The sequence below is a fragment of the Alligator sinensis genome, unplaced genomic scaffold, assembly GCF_000455745.1.
Source record: "Alligator sinensis unplaced genomic scaffold, ASM45574v1 scaffold79_1, whole genome shotgun sequence".
Classification (NCBI taxonomy): domain Eukaryota; kingdom Metazoa; phylum Chordata; order Crocodylia; family Alligatoridae; genus Alligator; species Alligator sinensis.
Genome location: NW_005842706.1, coordinates 704,433 through 718,109, shown reverse-complemented (window position 1 = coordinate 718,109; position 13,677 = coordinate 704,433). Strand labels below are relative to the sequence as shown.

Genomic DNA, 13,677 nt, shown 5'->3' with positions numbered 1-13,677 from the left:
AGCTCATCTCTGCTGTCATCTCTGCTGCGGGGGGTAAATAGTGTAAGGATGAAGGAGATAGCAAAGTGGCTAGATGGATTGCAGAATGCTTAAATTCCCTTTGGGTTTATTGTGACAGAGCCCTTCAAAAGTTACTTAAACCTTGACTTAATAAATCTCCAGCAAATCTACTGAAATTTGGAGTTTTCTACAATGAAGCTATTACTACTTATAATTTCTCCTTATAATAACAATTGGGAAAAGTGCCCTTGGGTGAATACTAGCAAAATTTTCTAGTGCCTCATGTCATTAATTGATCTCCTTTTGAAATTGTGTTTTTTCACCTTGCTATGTTTAGTGGAAAGTGGCTGCCAGTCAGTACATGGATGCAGCAGGGGGGTGCAATGTGACGATTATCATATTCCAAACCCAACAACTTTTCATTGAACTAGAGCATATATCTGCCTATAGATGCCAGGATGAACAAACACTCAACAAATACTTAAAAGGATGAGTTCAGAATTCTACCATATGGCATCTTACCAACCGTGGCACATGTACCATAGCTGAAGAGCAGCAATACCTGTATCCTTCAATTATGTCCATGAAATATCAGCTCATTAGGTATGAAATCAGTGGAGGTTGGAATGAAGGTGATTGTGAAAATCACCCTGGGGTGCCTGTCTGTACTTTAAGGCACTTCATTGCTCTGAAAAATGTGCCCCAAACTCCTTTGGTGTTTCTCAACATGCCAACCTCATGTAAGCAGAAGGGAAAGGACTGGGTACTTGATAAAGACTGGCCCATTCAGTTCACCTTCCTACCTTCCTTTCGTATATTTACCAGGCTTGCACAATAGGCTGAGACACTTTGTTTTTTGGAATCTCAGCAATTGTTTTAAGAGAACATTGGATTTATAATTAAATAAATATTTTCACATACATTGCCAGCTGTCCAAAAGTATGGAATTAGTTACATACATAAATAAATGCATAAAACCCAAAGAGAAAAAAAAAAAAAAGAAAACTTCATTAAGAACATGGTACTTAGGAGAACCACTAGTTTTCTTTACAATATTAGAATGTGTTTAGCTTTTCAATAAAAAGTAAGCATTTTCAGTTTGAAAAATAGGACCAACTGCATTGCCAAAATATGAAAATACAAAAAGTAGCCAGGTTGAGTCAGCATATGCCTATCGCCCAATAGTCTTTTTGTATGCAATGAAGAAATTGAATGAAGAATCTTCTGCATTTTGTTAGCTTTTCCTCATCTACAACACTATCATAATGCACAGAAAAGCTTCCCAGTGCCTTCACTATCCTAGCCAAAAGGTACCTGAAAGAAAGACTCAGCTTCTTTTAACTCAGTCTCTTTTGGAGCTTTCTGGGCCCACCTCAGATGTGCTTGTATCCACAGGTTGGCATGTTTCATTGCCACCTAATTCTAGGAATTTGCCTTCACTTTGCTACATGACCTGGGATCTTTACTGCCCTAGAAATCTTTTCTGCCAAGCTCAAGAGCTGGGACTGTCCTAGCAGTTATATTGAAGGGAATTGTTTTGAATCTTGGCAAAGGGCAGATGCTTTGAAAGAGGAGGAGACTGGTGCTTCTCTTCCTAGCAAAGGGCCTTGAGGTCTCTGGAGGAAAGGTGCTATGAGATCACTCAGGACTGCATTGAGCTTCTCCCTGGTGACAGAGATGTGTTTCCAGTCCCAGCCTTGTGGACCTGTCCTGCAGAGAACTGGAGAGGCACTAGATAGATGTCCCTGGATGAATACAATGAAAATATTATCTCATTCAAATCAACAGGAGTCAGATGGGCTTTAGCTCCATGTATGGGGAAAAGGGAGGAATTCCTATGGCTTAGGGTGGCCCTTAGTTGGGCTAGGATTTGTAGTAAGTTTCTTTGAACTTTAGAAAATCATTTGAAATCCTGGGTGAAAATAATGACTGGTAGTCAAACCTGAAAGGAAGATTAGAGAGGGACAGTATTGGCCAAAGTTGAGGAGCAGTTAATTCAGGCACTGGACAATAGCGTTTGTAAGGAATAAGCTAAACAGCTTGCCATCCTTAACAAAGGTGACATAATCAACAGTTATGGCTTTGCCAACACCTGACACAGACTGAGAAGATGAAGTGTTGCCCATGTCTAATGGGTGAGCAGACAAAGCTAGGCATCCAGGCAGATGAGCTTTAGCCCCATATATGGGAAAGAGGAGGAGATCTCACAACCTTGGCTGGCCCTGAATTGGGCTAGGAGTTGTAGAAAGTTTATCTGAACTTTAGAAATTCATTTGAAAGCCTGATTGAGGGTAATGACTTGTAGTCTGAACCTGAAAGGAAGGTGAGAGAGAGAGAGAACGAGCACTGGCAAAGTTTTAGGAGCAGCTAGTTGAGGCACTGGAGTCTGAAGTGCCATGGACGAGAGATTGTAAGGAATAAGCTAAACAGTTCAACTCTCCATGGAGCAGGATTGTAGAGTCAACATTTCATTAGTAATGTTCAGGCTGAAATGCACCAAGTAACAGTATGAAGTGTGGCCAGAGTAGAGGCCTGTAATAAGGTAGTGGCACCTCCTTGTTCGTTTAAGAAGGTAACAGCTTGGAAGGCCTCTTGCAGGTGGCCAAAGGGGTTGATGGAGGACTCAGCTGACCAGCAGCAGGCCAGGCTGGAGCCATATGAGCACTGAGCCTGAGCTGGTCAAACTACCTTGTCCTGAGGAGAGGAAACCTTAGCAGCACAACAGCTGGGCTCGTGAAGTGATTGTGGGACTAAGCAAGCAATGCTGCAGCCTGGAGAGCAAGAGAAAGGTACTGGGATAGAGAGAGGCTCATTTCTACAGCCCGGTGGACTTGATTTTATATGAGACCCAGGTAGTGTTTGGGGCCTGCCAGAGGGCCTTTCTGTATTATGAAGTTGTACTGGTGGCTTAGCCTTGATCCTTGCCTGGACAGGGTCAAATTCCCATGGGCAGCCTGCCTATCTCAAGTTTCAATAAGAACAAGGCTTGGTGGGTGAGCAATAGAGAGGGCGATATTAGAGTTAGAGCCAGGCAGGAGTTGCACGTGAGCCTGCTACAAGGCCTCTCCAGGGGAAAAAGTGAAAGCGCTGACCCACAAAGTATAGGATCTGGGACAAAATATCTCATGGGTATTAGTAAGTCCACAAGGCCAAAGCTGTTTTCTGCCAAAGAGGATTTGAAAATGAGAAAGGGGCCAGGAAGGTTAAACCCCCCAAGCTGAGCCCATGTGGGGAACCCAGTTAGGTTTGTGTTTCCTGCCAGCTTGTGAATTTTGTACTTGGGTCCTTTGGGAAGGTAGAAAACAAGAGATCTATCCAGTTGTTCCTCTATTGCATGGGGGCTTGTCTGGTCTGGATTAGAGCCTGAGAAAATACAAATGGCTTCCTACATGACCGTTTGCCAGCCTGTTCAGTTTGTGCTGGATGCATCAGCAGGTGTGTGCACTACTCAGAAATTATCATGTGTCACAAGAGTATTTTATGTAGGGAAGGATTGAATGTGTTTTCATTTGTTCAATCAACAAGGTGGTGAATATTTAACAGTGACAGAAAGCAAAGAGACTGAGAGAGTACAAGCTAGTACCTGGTGCAGTAGTGCACCCACTGAAAGCCTCACAGTTGATGGGCAGGTCCACAAGCTTTCAGTCTTAGGAGTCATGGCTATTTCCATCAATTCGTCTACTAACTTAGAGCAAATCAAGTTAAGCATCAGTCAAGATAGTTCAAATTTCCTTTAAGTTTACCACTAGATGAAGGTTAATTGCATGCTGTGTAAATAAACAGAACAATGTTGGGTTGATTGTTAATCATTTTAATGAAGAGGTCAAGGGAATTTATGATGAAATTACAAATCAATGTTGGATGAAGGTGTTGGGAGCCTGTGTTTGGATGGTCACCTTTTGCCCCTGACATGTTTAATTTGAAGTTGTACTCATATCATTCTAAATTTTACAATACACACATTGTGTTGTACCCTCTGTTTGCAATGTGGTGTTGGATAGAAAGTGTATATAACTGGTTTGAATGGGAAATGAAGAAGTGCAGCTACATCCATTGTGTCTGCTGTAGACCAGTTGGGGCAAGACTAGATCTGCTCTCTGCTCTGCCATCAAGAACTTTCTAGGGTGGGGCAATGGGTTACCTCTCCAGGTACTGATGGAGGTTAGGGAAGAAAAAATGGCTTTTTTTTTTTTTTTGCATTTCCATAGCTGATTAGGGGTCAGCAGCTTCCCTGAACTTTCTCAGTCCTGATCCTCTTGACTGGAACCCCTTAAGGTCAAGTACTGACCTCCTACATCTCAGTGATGCCAGCATCTTCTAGATAGCAGAGTGCATGTTTCAAACAGACAATAATAGAGCTGTGGCCTGAACCATGCTGAAGAGGTTAGCAACGCACTAAAGCTGGAGGCTGTCAAGCATTTTGAAATGGCAGATGACAATTTCTCCCTAGTTCGCAATTGTATGGGGCACCCTCCTGCTGCTGGTTTGCCTCTCCATTAATGGAGCCAGCTCAACACAGATCTCAAGGATCTGTCCATCTCCTAATTGTGCTGTCACATTATCATCATTTCAGGTTCTCAGAATAATCTGTTCCCACCAGATAACGCTTGCCTCCTGGGCGCCGAAATTACAGTACATGGTCTGGAGATAATCTCTGAAAAGGCCCTTCTCCATGGTATGTCTCATTTCTTCCTCTTTGGACACGATGCTCTTAGGCTTGCAGAGCACGTAACGCAGGTCAAGTGGGGCCTATCAAATGCCAGGCTCAAGAAATCTTGAGTGACCATGCCATGGCACAGCACTTGGCATGAGTGGGACTTACGTAGCTGAATTCTGCTGCTAATCAAATGTTTTAGGCCAGCTCCCTGCGTTTGTCAGAATACCCATCCAGGGGCAGCAGAGGAGAGGGAGAAGGGGAATGCATATGCTCTAGCCATTTGTTTTATCTAGTTGGGAATCCTGGTTTATGTAGGTTTATCTCTAGGTGAGAATCATTTGCAGACCTAATAGTGTTAATATTATAGGTGCCATTGAACAAATCCCAGGGTAACCCAGGTGCCACGCCACCCTGGCTGAGAATCACTGTCCCTGTGTAAGCAACATAGAACATATCCTCCATCTCCTTGTTTCTATTGATAATCCTAGCCATGGTGCTATCCATGGCCAGGTCTGGATTCAGGGTCCTGGGGTGCCAAATAGCCTCGGTCAACCTCCCAGCCCTAAGGCTGAGCCACCTCTCCTTGGAGTGCTTTCCCCGCACACTGGAGTATATACAGTCTAACTATTTACGCAGATTATTATTTACAGCCCAGTCAACATATGAATGAGGTTAATAGCAGAACAGGATATCAATAATCTTGTTGTGAAAGGCAAGTATCAATGAATTAAAACACCCTATATAAATTGAATCAAAGACACCCTCAGTACATCTCCCCAGCTTAAACCTTGAGACTCCAGTGATTTTCAGGAGGAGCACACAGGGTTAACAAGACATCAGCTGTCCTTCACACTGGCAGCGCAATACCCATGGCTGGTGCTGCTGCTTTGGGAAGTCCTGCCCTCTGCCAGAGCCTCGTGGGGAAGAGCAGCTGTCCTGTCTGTGGTAGCTGCAAAGAAACACACACTTCCCCTCTCCTCCAAAGCACCTTTCTCCAATTCCCAGACACGGGCCCTTGTACTGATAACTGAAACAACCCTGGGCTATCACCTGCCCGGCCCCAGGCTGTTCTCAGTGAGCTCTCCCCAGAGCCTGCCCAGACCAACACCCTGCCCTCCTAGGCAAGTGTATGGTACCACCCTTTTCCCTCCACATGGGTCCCTCTGCCTCAGAGGGAAAAAGGATACCAGGTTGTCTTCTCTCCATCACTAAAGGCAGGTTCACTTCTCAGGCAGGCTGCAGGGCGGTTTCTCCCCAAGCTCGGTGGTCCCAGGCTCCTTCCCTTCTCTGAGCCTGGCTGGGCTCCCTCCCCTCTCCTGCCTCACAAAGGAGCCAGTCACAAAGCATGCATAAGCTCTTGCAAGCAACAACTTTCTACAAACTTTCCTGCTCTGCCTTTGCAGGGACCCTGAGCCCTGCTGCAAATCCAGCAGCAGCTGTTACATATTAAAGTAATTTTTGAGTAAGCTATATCTACCAGAAGGGTGCTCATTATAGATTTAAGTCTTCCATAGAGGGAGAAGTTATCCCTTCATATGCTAGATGCTTCTAATGATTATGTCCCCTCATTTTTAACAATGTGTGTCTTATTTTTAATTGGAATTGATTTGCAGTTAATTTACTGCTAGTGGCTTTTGTTACATCTGTGGCTTTCTTTCCTTGTATCAGGGTTCTTGTATTGTATCAGTCAGATTTTTCCTGATGGATGATTTCTTTGCCTTCATAACAACAGTATAAATAGTTTTATGCAGGCTCTGCAAGGCAGGAAGAACAGTACTGTTCATAGATATTACCATGTCTAGAGATGTTAAAGTATTTGGGCATGAGCTATGTTACATGCAGGATGTATGAAGTGCAGCAGCCCTGTGAGCACTACTATCCATTACTTATTACTTTTAAGACAGATATGGTGTAGTGTGTGTGCATGTGTATTTTATGTGCAACTTGTGTCTGAGTCTAAATCTGGGAAAAAATGAAATAGTGGGCTCTAACTTCTAATGCATTTCAATAGCTAGCTTTTCTATCTCTTGTGACTCGCTGAGAATCAAAGATCCTGAATCTCTGTCTTCCATGGGGACAGCCAGTTTTAGGGGTGATGCATAGGGGGTGCAAGCAGGTGCACGTGCACCCCCTGAGTGTGGTGGTGCACCCCCTACAAAAAGGCGTAGGGAGGGTCCCAGTGCTTCCACCATGCTCCATGCCCAAAGTTTACAGGAAGCCACAGCCCAGCTCCTCTCCGGGCGGGTGCATGGCATTAAAAAGTTACTGCATGGCAAGACTTCTTATTGTGCATGGCCACACATGTGCGCAGCTTAGAGAGAACCTTGGTCAGGACCCTTGACCTGCACGGGCCCCTGTTGGCTCCCCTCCTGTGAGATCCCTCCCCAGCGGGAAACCCCTTTTCCCCACAACTCATGACTTCTGGTGTTGCAGGGCTGTCTCTGGCTCCAGCCAGGGTGGCTCTGAGCTGCATGGGCTCTCTTGCCCCATGTGACGGCCGACTCGTGGCTCAGTGCACCGCAGCTCTTGTCCTTCTGCCCGGATAGGTTGGAGGCCTAGACCTCCTTGTGTGGTGCCGGAGTTAAATCAGGTCTTGATAGGCAGAGCTGGTTGGAAATTGGTGAACGCGTCTACTCGGAGCACTAGTTTTCCATCAAAATTGGTTTCAGTGGAAGGATTTAGCCAGTGTGATTACAGGATAAAACAGTCTCCAACTGCCACTACAGCTACTTGAAGAAACTTGAGACAGCTCCAGTCTTGGCTCATAGTTGTGTTTTTCTCCCATGACAAGAGCTGCAGTTGTCTAGAGCAGGGGTGGGCAAAATGCGGCCCAGGGGCCGGATGCACCCTGCCAGGCCATTCCATCTGGCCTGCGGGGCCCCTAAAAAACGTATAAAATTAATATTTATCCGTCCCTGGCTGCCTGTCATGTGGCCCTCAGTGGCTTGCCAGAACTCACTAAGCGGCCCTCTGCCCAAAATAATAGCCCACCCCTGGTCTAGAGGGACAGAGGGTAATTGCTGTTGCAGTTTTTGTGCCCAAATGGGCACTATTGTCTTTCTACAGGTTTTGGTATCAATGTGTGGTTTGTAATTTTATTTCTTGCTCTGGCAAAAATAAATTCATCCAAATGTGTACCTGCTGGTATTAAATCAGAGGGGGAGAGCAGTCCTAGGTGCTGACTCGGAGGTGGAAAAAGATCAGCTGCCTCTGCAGGTACACAACCATGCCAAAGGCACCTACAGCCAGAAGTCCTTGCTGTCTCCATGTGTCATAGCTGCCTTGGGTGCCCAGCTGCCTTGTTTGGCTCTGGGCTCGGGTTTCCTCCAATTACTAATTCTGGAACAAAGGACAATTCTTGTTTGCCAGCAACATTTAGTTTCCATTGAGAACTGAACAACTACCTCCCATGGTTAAAACCTGAAAATACCAAGAGTTAAAATGCTTTTTTTTGACCTAACATAGTCATTGAAATCAATGGTGAACCTGTAATTGACTGCAAGAGTGAATGTTTTTCCTATCCTTTTTTAAGCCCTTTATGAAATAGTAGGGTGTTTAGCTGTGGAGTCTGCCACTAAGAGGACACAGCAAAACATGCACACAAGCAGGGAAGGGGAAATACAATTGGATTCTAGAATCTAGATCAGCATTGTTGTGTGATGATTTCAGTTGTGAAATTTGTGCTTAGAAAACAAATGCTCCTTAAAGCTCAAGGACATTTGGATCCACAGTTTAGGGTGAGACGCATTTAATAAAGAAAAAAGCCCCAGAAGGATTAAAAAACTTAAAATATGTCGGGCTGGTTTACTATAATAAAACACTCATTCTTGTAATAACACAACATATTGTTAGGAGGGGCCTAAAAACTTAGGTCGATATGAATATAGAGTGAGAGTTGGATGCTAATGAAAATTACGCAGAGAGATGTACAGATGCATGCAAATATTTATTAATTACTTCTCACTTGATAGCTCCATATTGGCAGAAGAGGCTTATTTCGAAGTCATTTTCCTACCTATGATTCTCCTCAAAGCATCTTTCACATCCTTGTTCCTGAGGCTGTAGATGAAGGGATTCAACATGGGGATGACAAGGGTATAAAACACAGACACCACCTTGCTCAGATGTGGGGAAGACAGAGAACCCGGCTGGGCATACATAAAGGAAACCGTCCCAAAAAATAAAGTGACAGCCACCATGTGGGAGGAGCAGGTGGATAAGGTCTTGAGCCTGCCCTTGGCTGAGTGAATCCTGAGAATAGCATGGATGATGTAGGCGTAGGAGATGAGGATGATTCCTGAGGTGATCACTATGATGAGGCCAGATGCAAGAAACATTACCAGTTCATTGATGTAAATATCGGTACATGATAGATTTAGCAAGGGGGGAAAGTCACAGAAGAAATGGTTGATCTCTTTAGGCCCACAGTAGCTCAGTGCAAAGGTGAAGCTGGTTTGCACTAGAGAATCGGTGCCACCACAGATATAGGAGACCACGATGAGCTGAATACAGACCCTTTTGGACATGGTGACAGGATAGAGGAGTGGGTTGCAGATGGCTATGTATCGATCATATGCCATTGCTGCCAGGATGAAGGCTTCTGTGGTTATAAAGAGAGCAAAAAAGAACAACTGTGCAGCACATCCATTGTAGGAAATGGTTTTGCTGCCTTGTAGGAAGGTGGCCATGGCTTTGGGGGCAATGGTTGAGGAGTAGCAGAGGTCTAGGAGTGACAGGTTCATGAGGAAGAAATACATGGGGGTTTGAAGATGAGGGTCGATTCGAATGATGAGAACCATGATAATGTTTCCTAGCACAGTGGCCGTGTAAATTAGAAGGAACACCACAAAGGGCAGCACCTGAATCCCAGGTCCACTCCCGAATCCCAGCAGGATGAATTCTGTCACAGCTGTGTGGTTCTTCTCTCCTATAAACTCCATAGCTCATCTCTCCCTTGGGGGTTAAAAAACAGGTTAAAGATGGAGGACTAAGCTTAATGTCCCTTTGTGTATGTCTGGCAGAAGCCTTCAGAAGTTACTTAAACCTCGACTTAATATGTCTACAGGATGTCTATTGAAATTCTGAGTTTTCTACTATGAAGCTATATCTCCATATCACTTCTCCATATAATAACAATTGTGCCTTTGGCAGAATATTAGCAAAATCTTCTAATTTCTCTTGTCATTCTCAGGTCTCCTTTTGGAATGATGTTGCTCAGCCTTGTTATTCTGGGTTGAATGGGACTCCCAGTCTATACATGCATATATTGTAAACTGAGAGTGTATAACACGGGGATTTTTGTGCTCCCAACAATAACTTTTCACTGAACTAGACTAGATTTCTCTCTATGGATGCAAAGACGAACATATACTGAATCCTATCATTACCGTATCCTATAATTATTACTGTATACTTTACCTGTTTTCTATACTTACATTAGTGGAATCTGACCGCTGTCGAAATGAAATCTGTGGAGGTTGGAACCAAGACAATTTTGAACATATCCCGGGGTGCCTGCCTGTATCTTTAGGTACCTATGTGGTTAAAAAATGTGCTCCAAACTCCTTTGGTGCCTCTGAAAACACCAACCTCGTGTAAGCAGAAGGGAAAGGACTGGGTTCTTGATAAAGACTTGCCCATTCAGCTCTCCTTCCCGCCTTCCTTTCATACATTGCACAATATGTCTAGATATTTTGTTTTTGGGAGTTCCAGCAATTATTTTAACAGAATATAGAGTTTATAATGAAATAAACATTTTCACATACATTGCTGACTTTCCAAAACTCTGGAAATAGATACATATGCCAATCAATGCATAAAACAGCTAAGAAAAAACACACTTAATGAAGTACATGGTACTTAGGAAAAACACTAGTTTTCTTTTGAATAGTATAAGGTGTTGGGCTGAGAAAATTTAGCTTCTGAATAAAAAGTAAGAATTTTCATTTAAAAAATAGAACTGGCTTTATTGCTAGAATATAAAAATAGCCAGCTTAAGTCAGCATACAGCTACCCACAAAAAGTCTCTCTGTATGGAAAAGAGAAGTTGAATGCAAAATCTTCTGTATTTTTGTCACCTTTTTTCATCCACAACCCTATCAATAAGACATTGAAAAGCTACCTAATCCCTTCACTTTTCTAGCGACTTGTACTTGAAAAGTAGAAGTAGAATGAAAAGTCTTCTGTCTGGTTTTACTTCTTTCTCATGCACAGCACTCTCCATAACATACTGAAAAGGCTCCCAACACCTTCACATCCCTATCGTAAAAGAAAGACCTACCCCAGCATCATTCAACTCAGTCTCTTTCGGAGCCTTCTGCAACAGCCTCCTGTGCTGTTGTATGGAAAGGTTGGCACCTTTCACTGCCCCCTGATCCAAGGATTTGGGTAGGAAATTTGCTTTAATGTTGCTAACTGACCTGAGATCTTTATTGCCCTTGAGTGCTTTTCTGTCAAGATCAAGTGCTGGGACTGTTCTAGCAGTTATATTGAAGGGACTAGCATTGAATCTGGCCAAACTGCAGAAGCTGTGCAAAAGGAGGAGGCTGGTGCTTCCCTTCCTAGCAAAGGGCGTTGAGGCCTCCGGAGGAAAGGTGCTATGAGAATTCATGACTGCAGTGAGGCTCTCCCTAGTGACAGAGATGTATTTTCAGTCCCAGCCCTGTGGATTTGTTCTGGAGAGACCTAGAGAGGTGCTAGATAGAAGCCCTTGAATGAATGCAATGAAAAATTATCTCATTCACATGAACAGCAGTCAGACCAAGCTGGCATTAAGGCCTGCCTGGGGATATTATTCCCTGTTCTCTGCTCTTGCTCTGTCTTCTTATGCACCTGTGTTTCAGGCCCTGCCTGACCCTGAGGCCATGAGCGTTTTGGGACGTGGGCTGGAGACGGATGTGGGGCAAACAGTGTATGTGCAGGGTAGAACAGCATTGTACTGCAGTGGGCTCTGGGCCATTCTTCATCGTGTCCTGGAAGTAGATGAACCAGATCCATTTACAGCCATGTTCCTTGTTTGGGCTTTTTTCTTCACCTCTTGTTTTATTCCCTTTTGTTAGTCACATTTTCAAGACCTGAACCCTCAGAGCCTGGTATATGAGCAGATGGTCCTGTTACTGTGCAGGTCCTGAGGCAGCCCACAGATCTTGTCCACTTTTCAGAAGAGCAGGTGCTTCTCACCCCAAGACTCAGAGCAGAGCCTGTGTGTCCCCAGGGCCTCTGTTCCCCAGGAAGATGCTTCTGGAGGGGAGAAGGCAGCTGCCAGCAGAGAAGGGACTAAAGAAAAGAGAGAGATCCTGGAGGGGCAAAGCCAGGTGGGGCGTGGAGTCACAGATTTGCGGGCAGCAGAGCAAAGGAAAGAGTGAGGCACTGACTAATGGGCATTTCAGGAATAGTAAGGAAAGGAAACCAGAGGCTGATTCCTGACTCTCTCCTCAGTACTCCCTTGCCAGTACCCTCAGCACCCTCCCTGCCTACTTGTCCCCACTTGCCCAGGTTGGCAAAATTTCCTGTTGCAGCTGTGGCAACACCCAAGACAGACTGGTAAGATGAAGTGTTGTCCATGTCTAATTGCTGAGCAGACACAGCTGGACATCCAGGCAAATGGGCTTTAGCTCCATATACTGGAAAGGGGAGAGAATCCAACAGCCTAGGCTGGTCAGGAGTCAGTCTAGCAGGAGTAGTAATTTTCTATGAACTTTAGAAAATCATTTGAAAGCATGGGTGAAAATAATGACTGGTACGCATAACCTGAAAGCAAGTTCAGAGAGACATAGCACTGGCCAAGGTTTAGGAGTAGATAGTACAAGCACTGGAGTTTTAAGCGCATGGATGTAGAGATTGTAAGGGAGAAGCTGAGTAGTACAGCAGTCCATGCTGCTCAAGGAGTGTAAATTTAGCACATAGTTAATAATGTTCAGCCTGAAAGGCATGAAGTATGAATTGTGGCCAGACTAGCAGTCCCTCTAGGGAAAAAACCATGAAAACACTGACCCATGAATTATGATCCAGGCCAAAATGCCTCTTGGCTATTAGTATGTTCCTAAGACCAATGTGATTTGTGTGTTGATCCCTGAGAAAACATGTGAAAATAGGAAAGTGGACAAGAGGGGTAAACCCTAGAAACAAGCCCATGGTATATAACCCAGCTAGGTCCGAGTTATTTCACAGCTTGTAAAATTATACTTGGGTCCCTTGGGAAGTCAAGAAACAAAGATTAATCCAGTTGTTCTTATTGGTTAGGTGTTTGGCTGGTCAGACTTAAAGCCTGAGAAAGGGCACAAATGGCTTCTTAAGCAAATGCTGCATGAACCAATTCATTATGTGCCAGCTGAGTGCATGGCACCATTTGTCAACCTGCTCAGCTTGTGCTGGATGCATCAGCAGGTGTGCTCTAATCAGAAGTTATCATGTGTCAGAATGAGTATTTTATGTTGGGAAAGGTTGAATGTGTTTTCTTTTGTTCAGTGAAAAAGATGCTGTGTATGCAACTGTGACGGAAAGCAAAGAGATTGGGAGAGTAAGAGCCAGTACCTGGTGCAGTAGTCAACCATCCAAGGCTTCCCAATTGATGGGCAAATCCACAATGTTTCAGTCATAGGAATAATGACCATTTCCACCAATTGGACTATTAACTTAGAGCAAATGTAGTTAGGCATGTGTGAAGATAAAGTTGCATGATAAGTGGACACAATATGTAGGTTATTCCCATGCTATGTTAAAGAATAAAATCATGTTAAGTTGACTGTAAAAATGTATATGAAGCAGTAAAAGAAATGTATGACTAAATTGAAAAACAATGCTGAATTAAGGTGGTAGGAGCCTGTGTTTGGATGGCCACGTGTTGTCCCTGACATGTTGACTATGATGTTCATAGAGTCATAGAATATTATAGTTGGAAAGGACATTGGGAGGTCATGTAGTCCATCCTTCGGCTCAAAGCAGCACCCCACCCACTTTATCATTTTCATAGATTCATAGATGTCAGGGTCGGAAGGGACCTCAATAGATCATCGAGTCCG

The 13,677-nt window shown here is 44.2% G+C and overlaps 1 protein-coding gene across 2 annotated transcripts in view; it reads right to left on the bottom strand.

The window, feature by feature from the left end:
* Window positions 1–8,649: 8,649 nt before the first annotated feature.
* LOC102375085 (olfactory receptor 5I1-like) overlaps window positions 8,650–13,677 on the bottom strand; it is a 6,578-nt gene continuing 1,550 nt past the window's right edge. The window contains exon 2 of one of the 2 annotated variants that reach the window (XM_025216053.1): window positions 8,650–9,576. In XM_025216053.1, the coding sequence (XP_025071838.1) occupies window positions 8,650–9,576 (927 nt within the window). Of the gene's footprint in view, window positions 9,598–13,677 lie in introns of those variants that run through there. The other variant, XM_006034117.1, reaches the window with a different exon arrangement.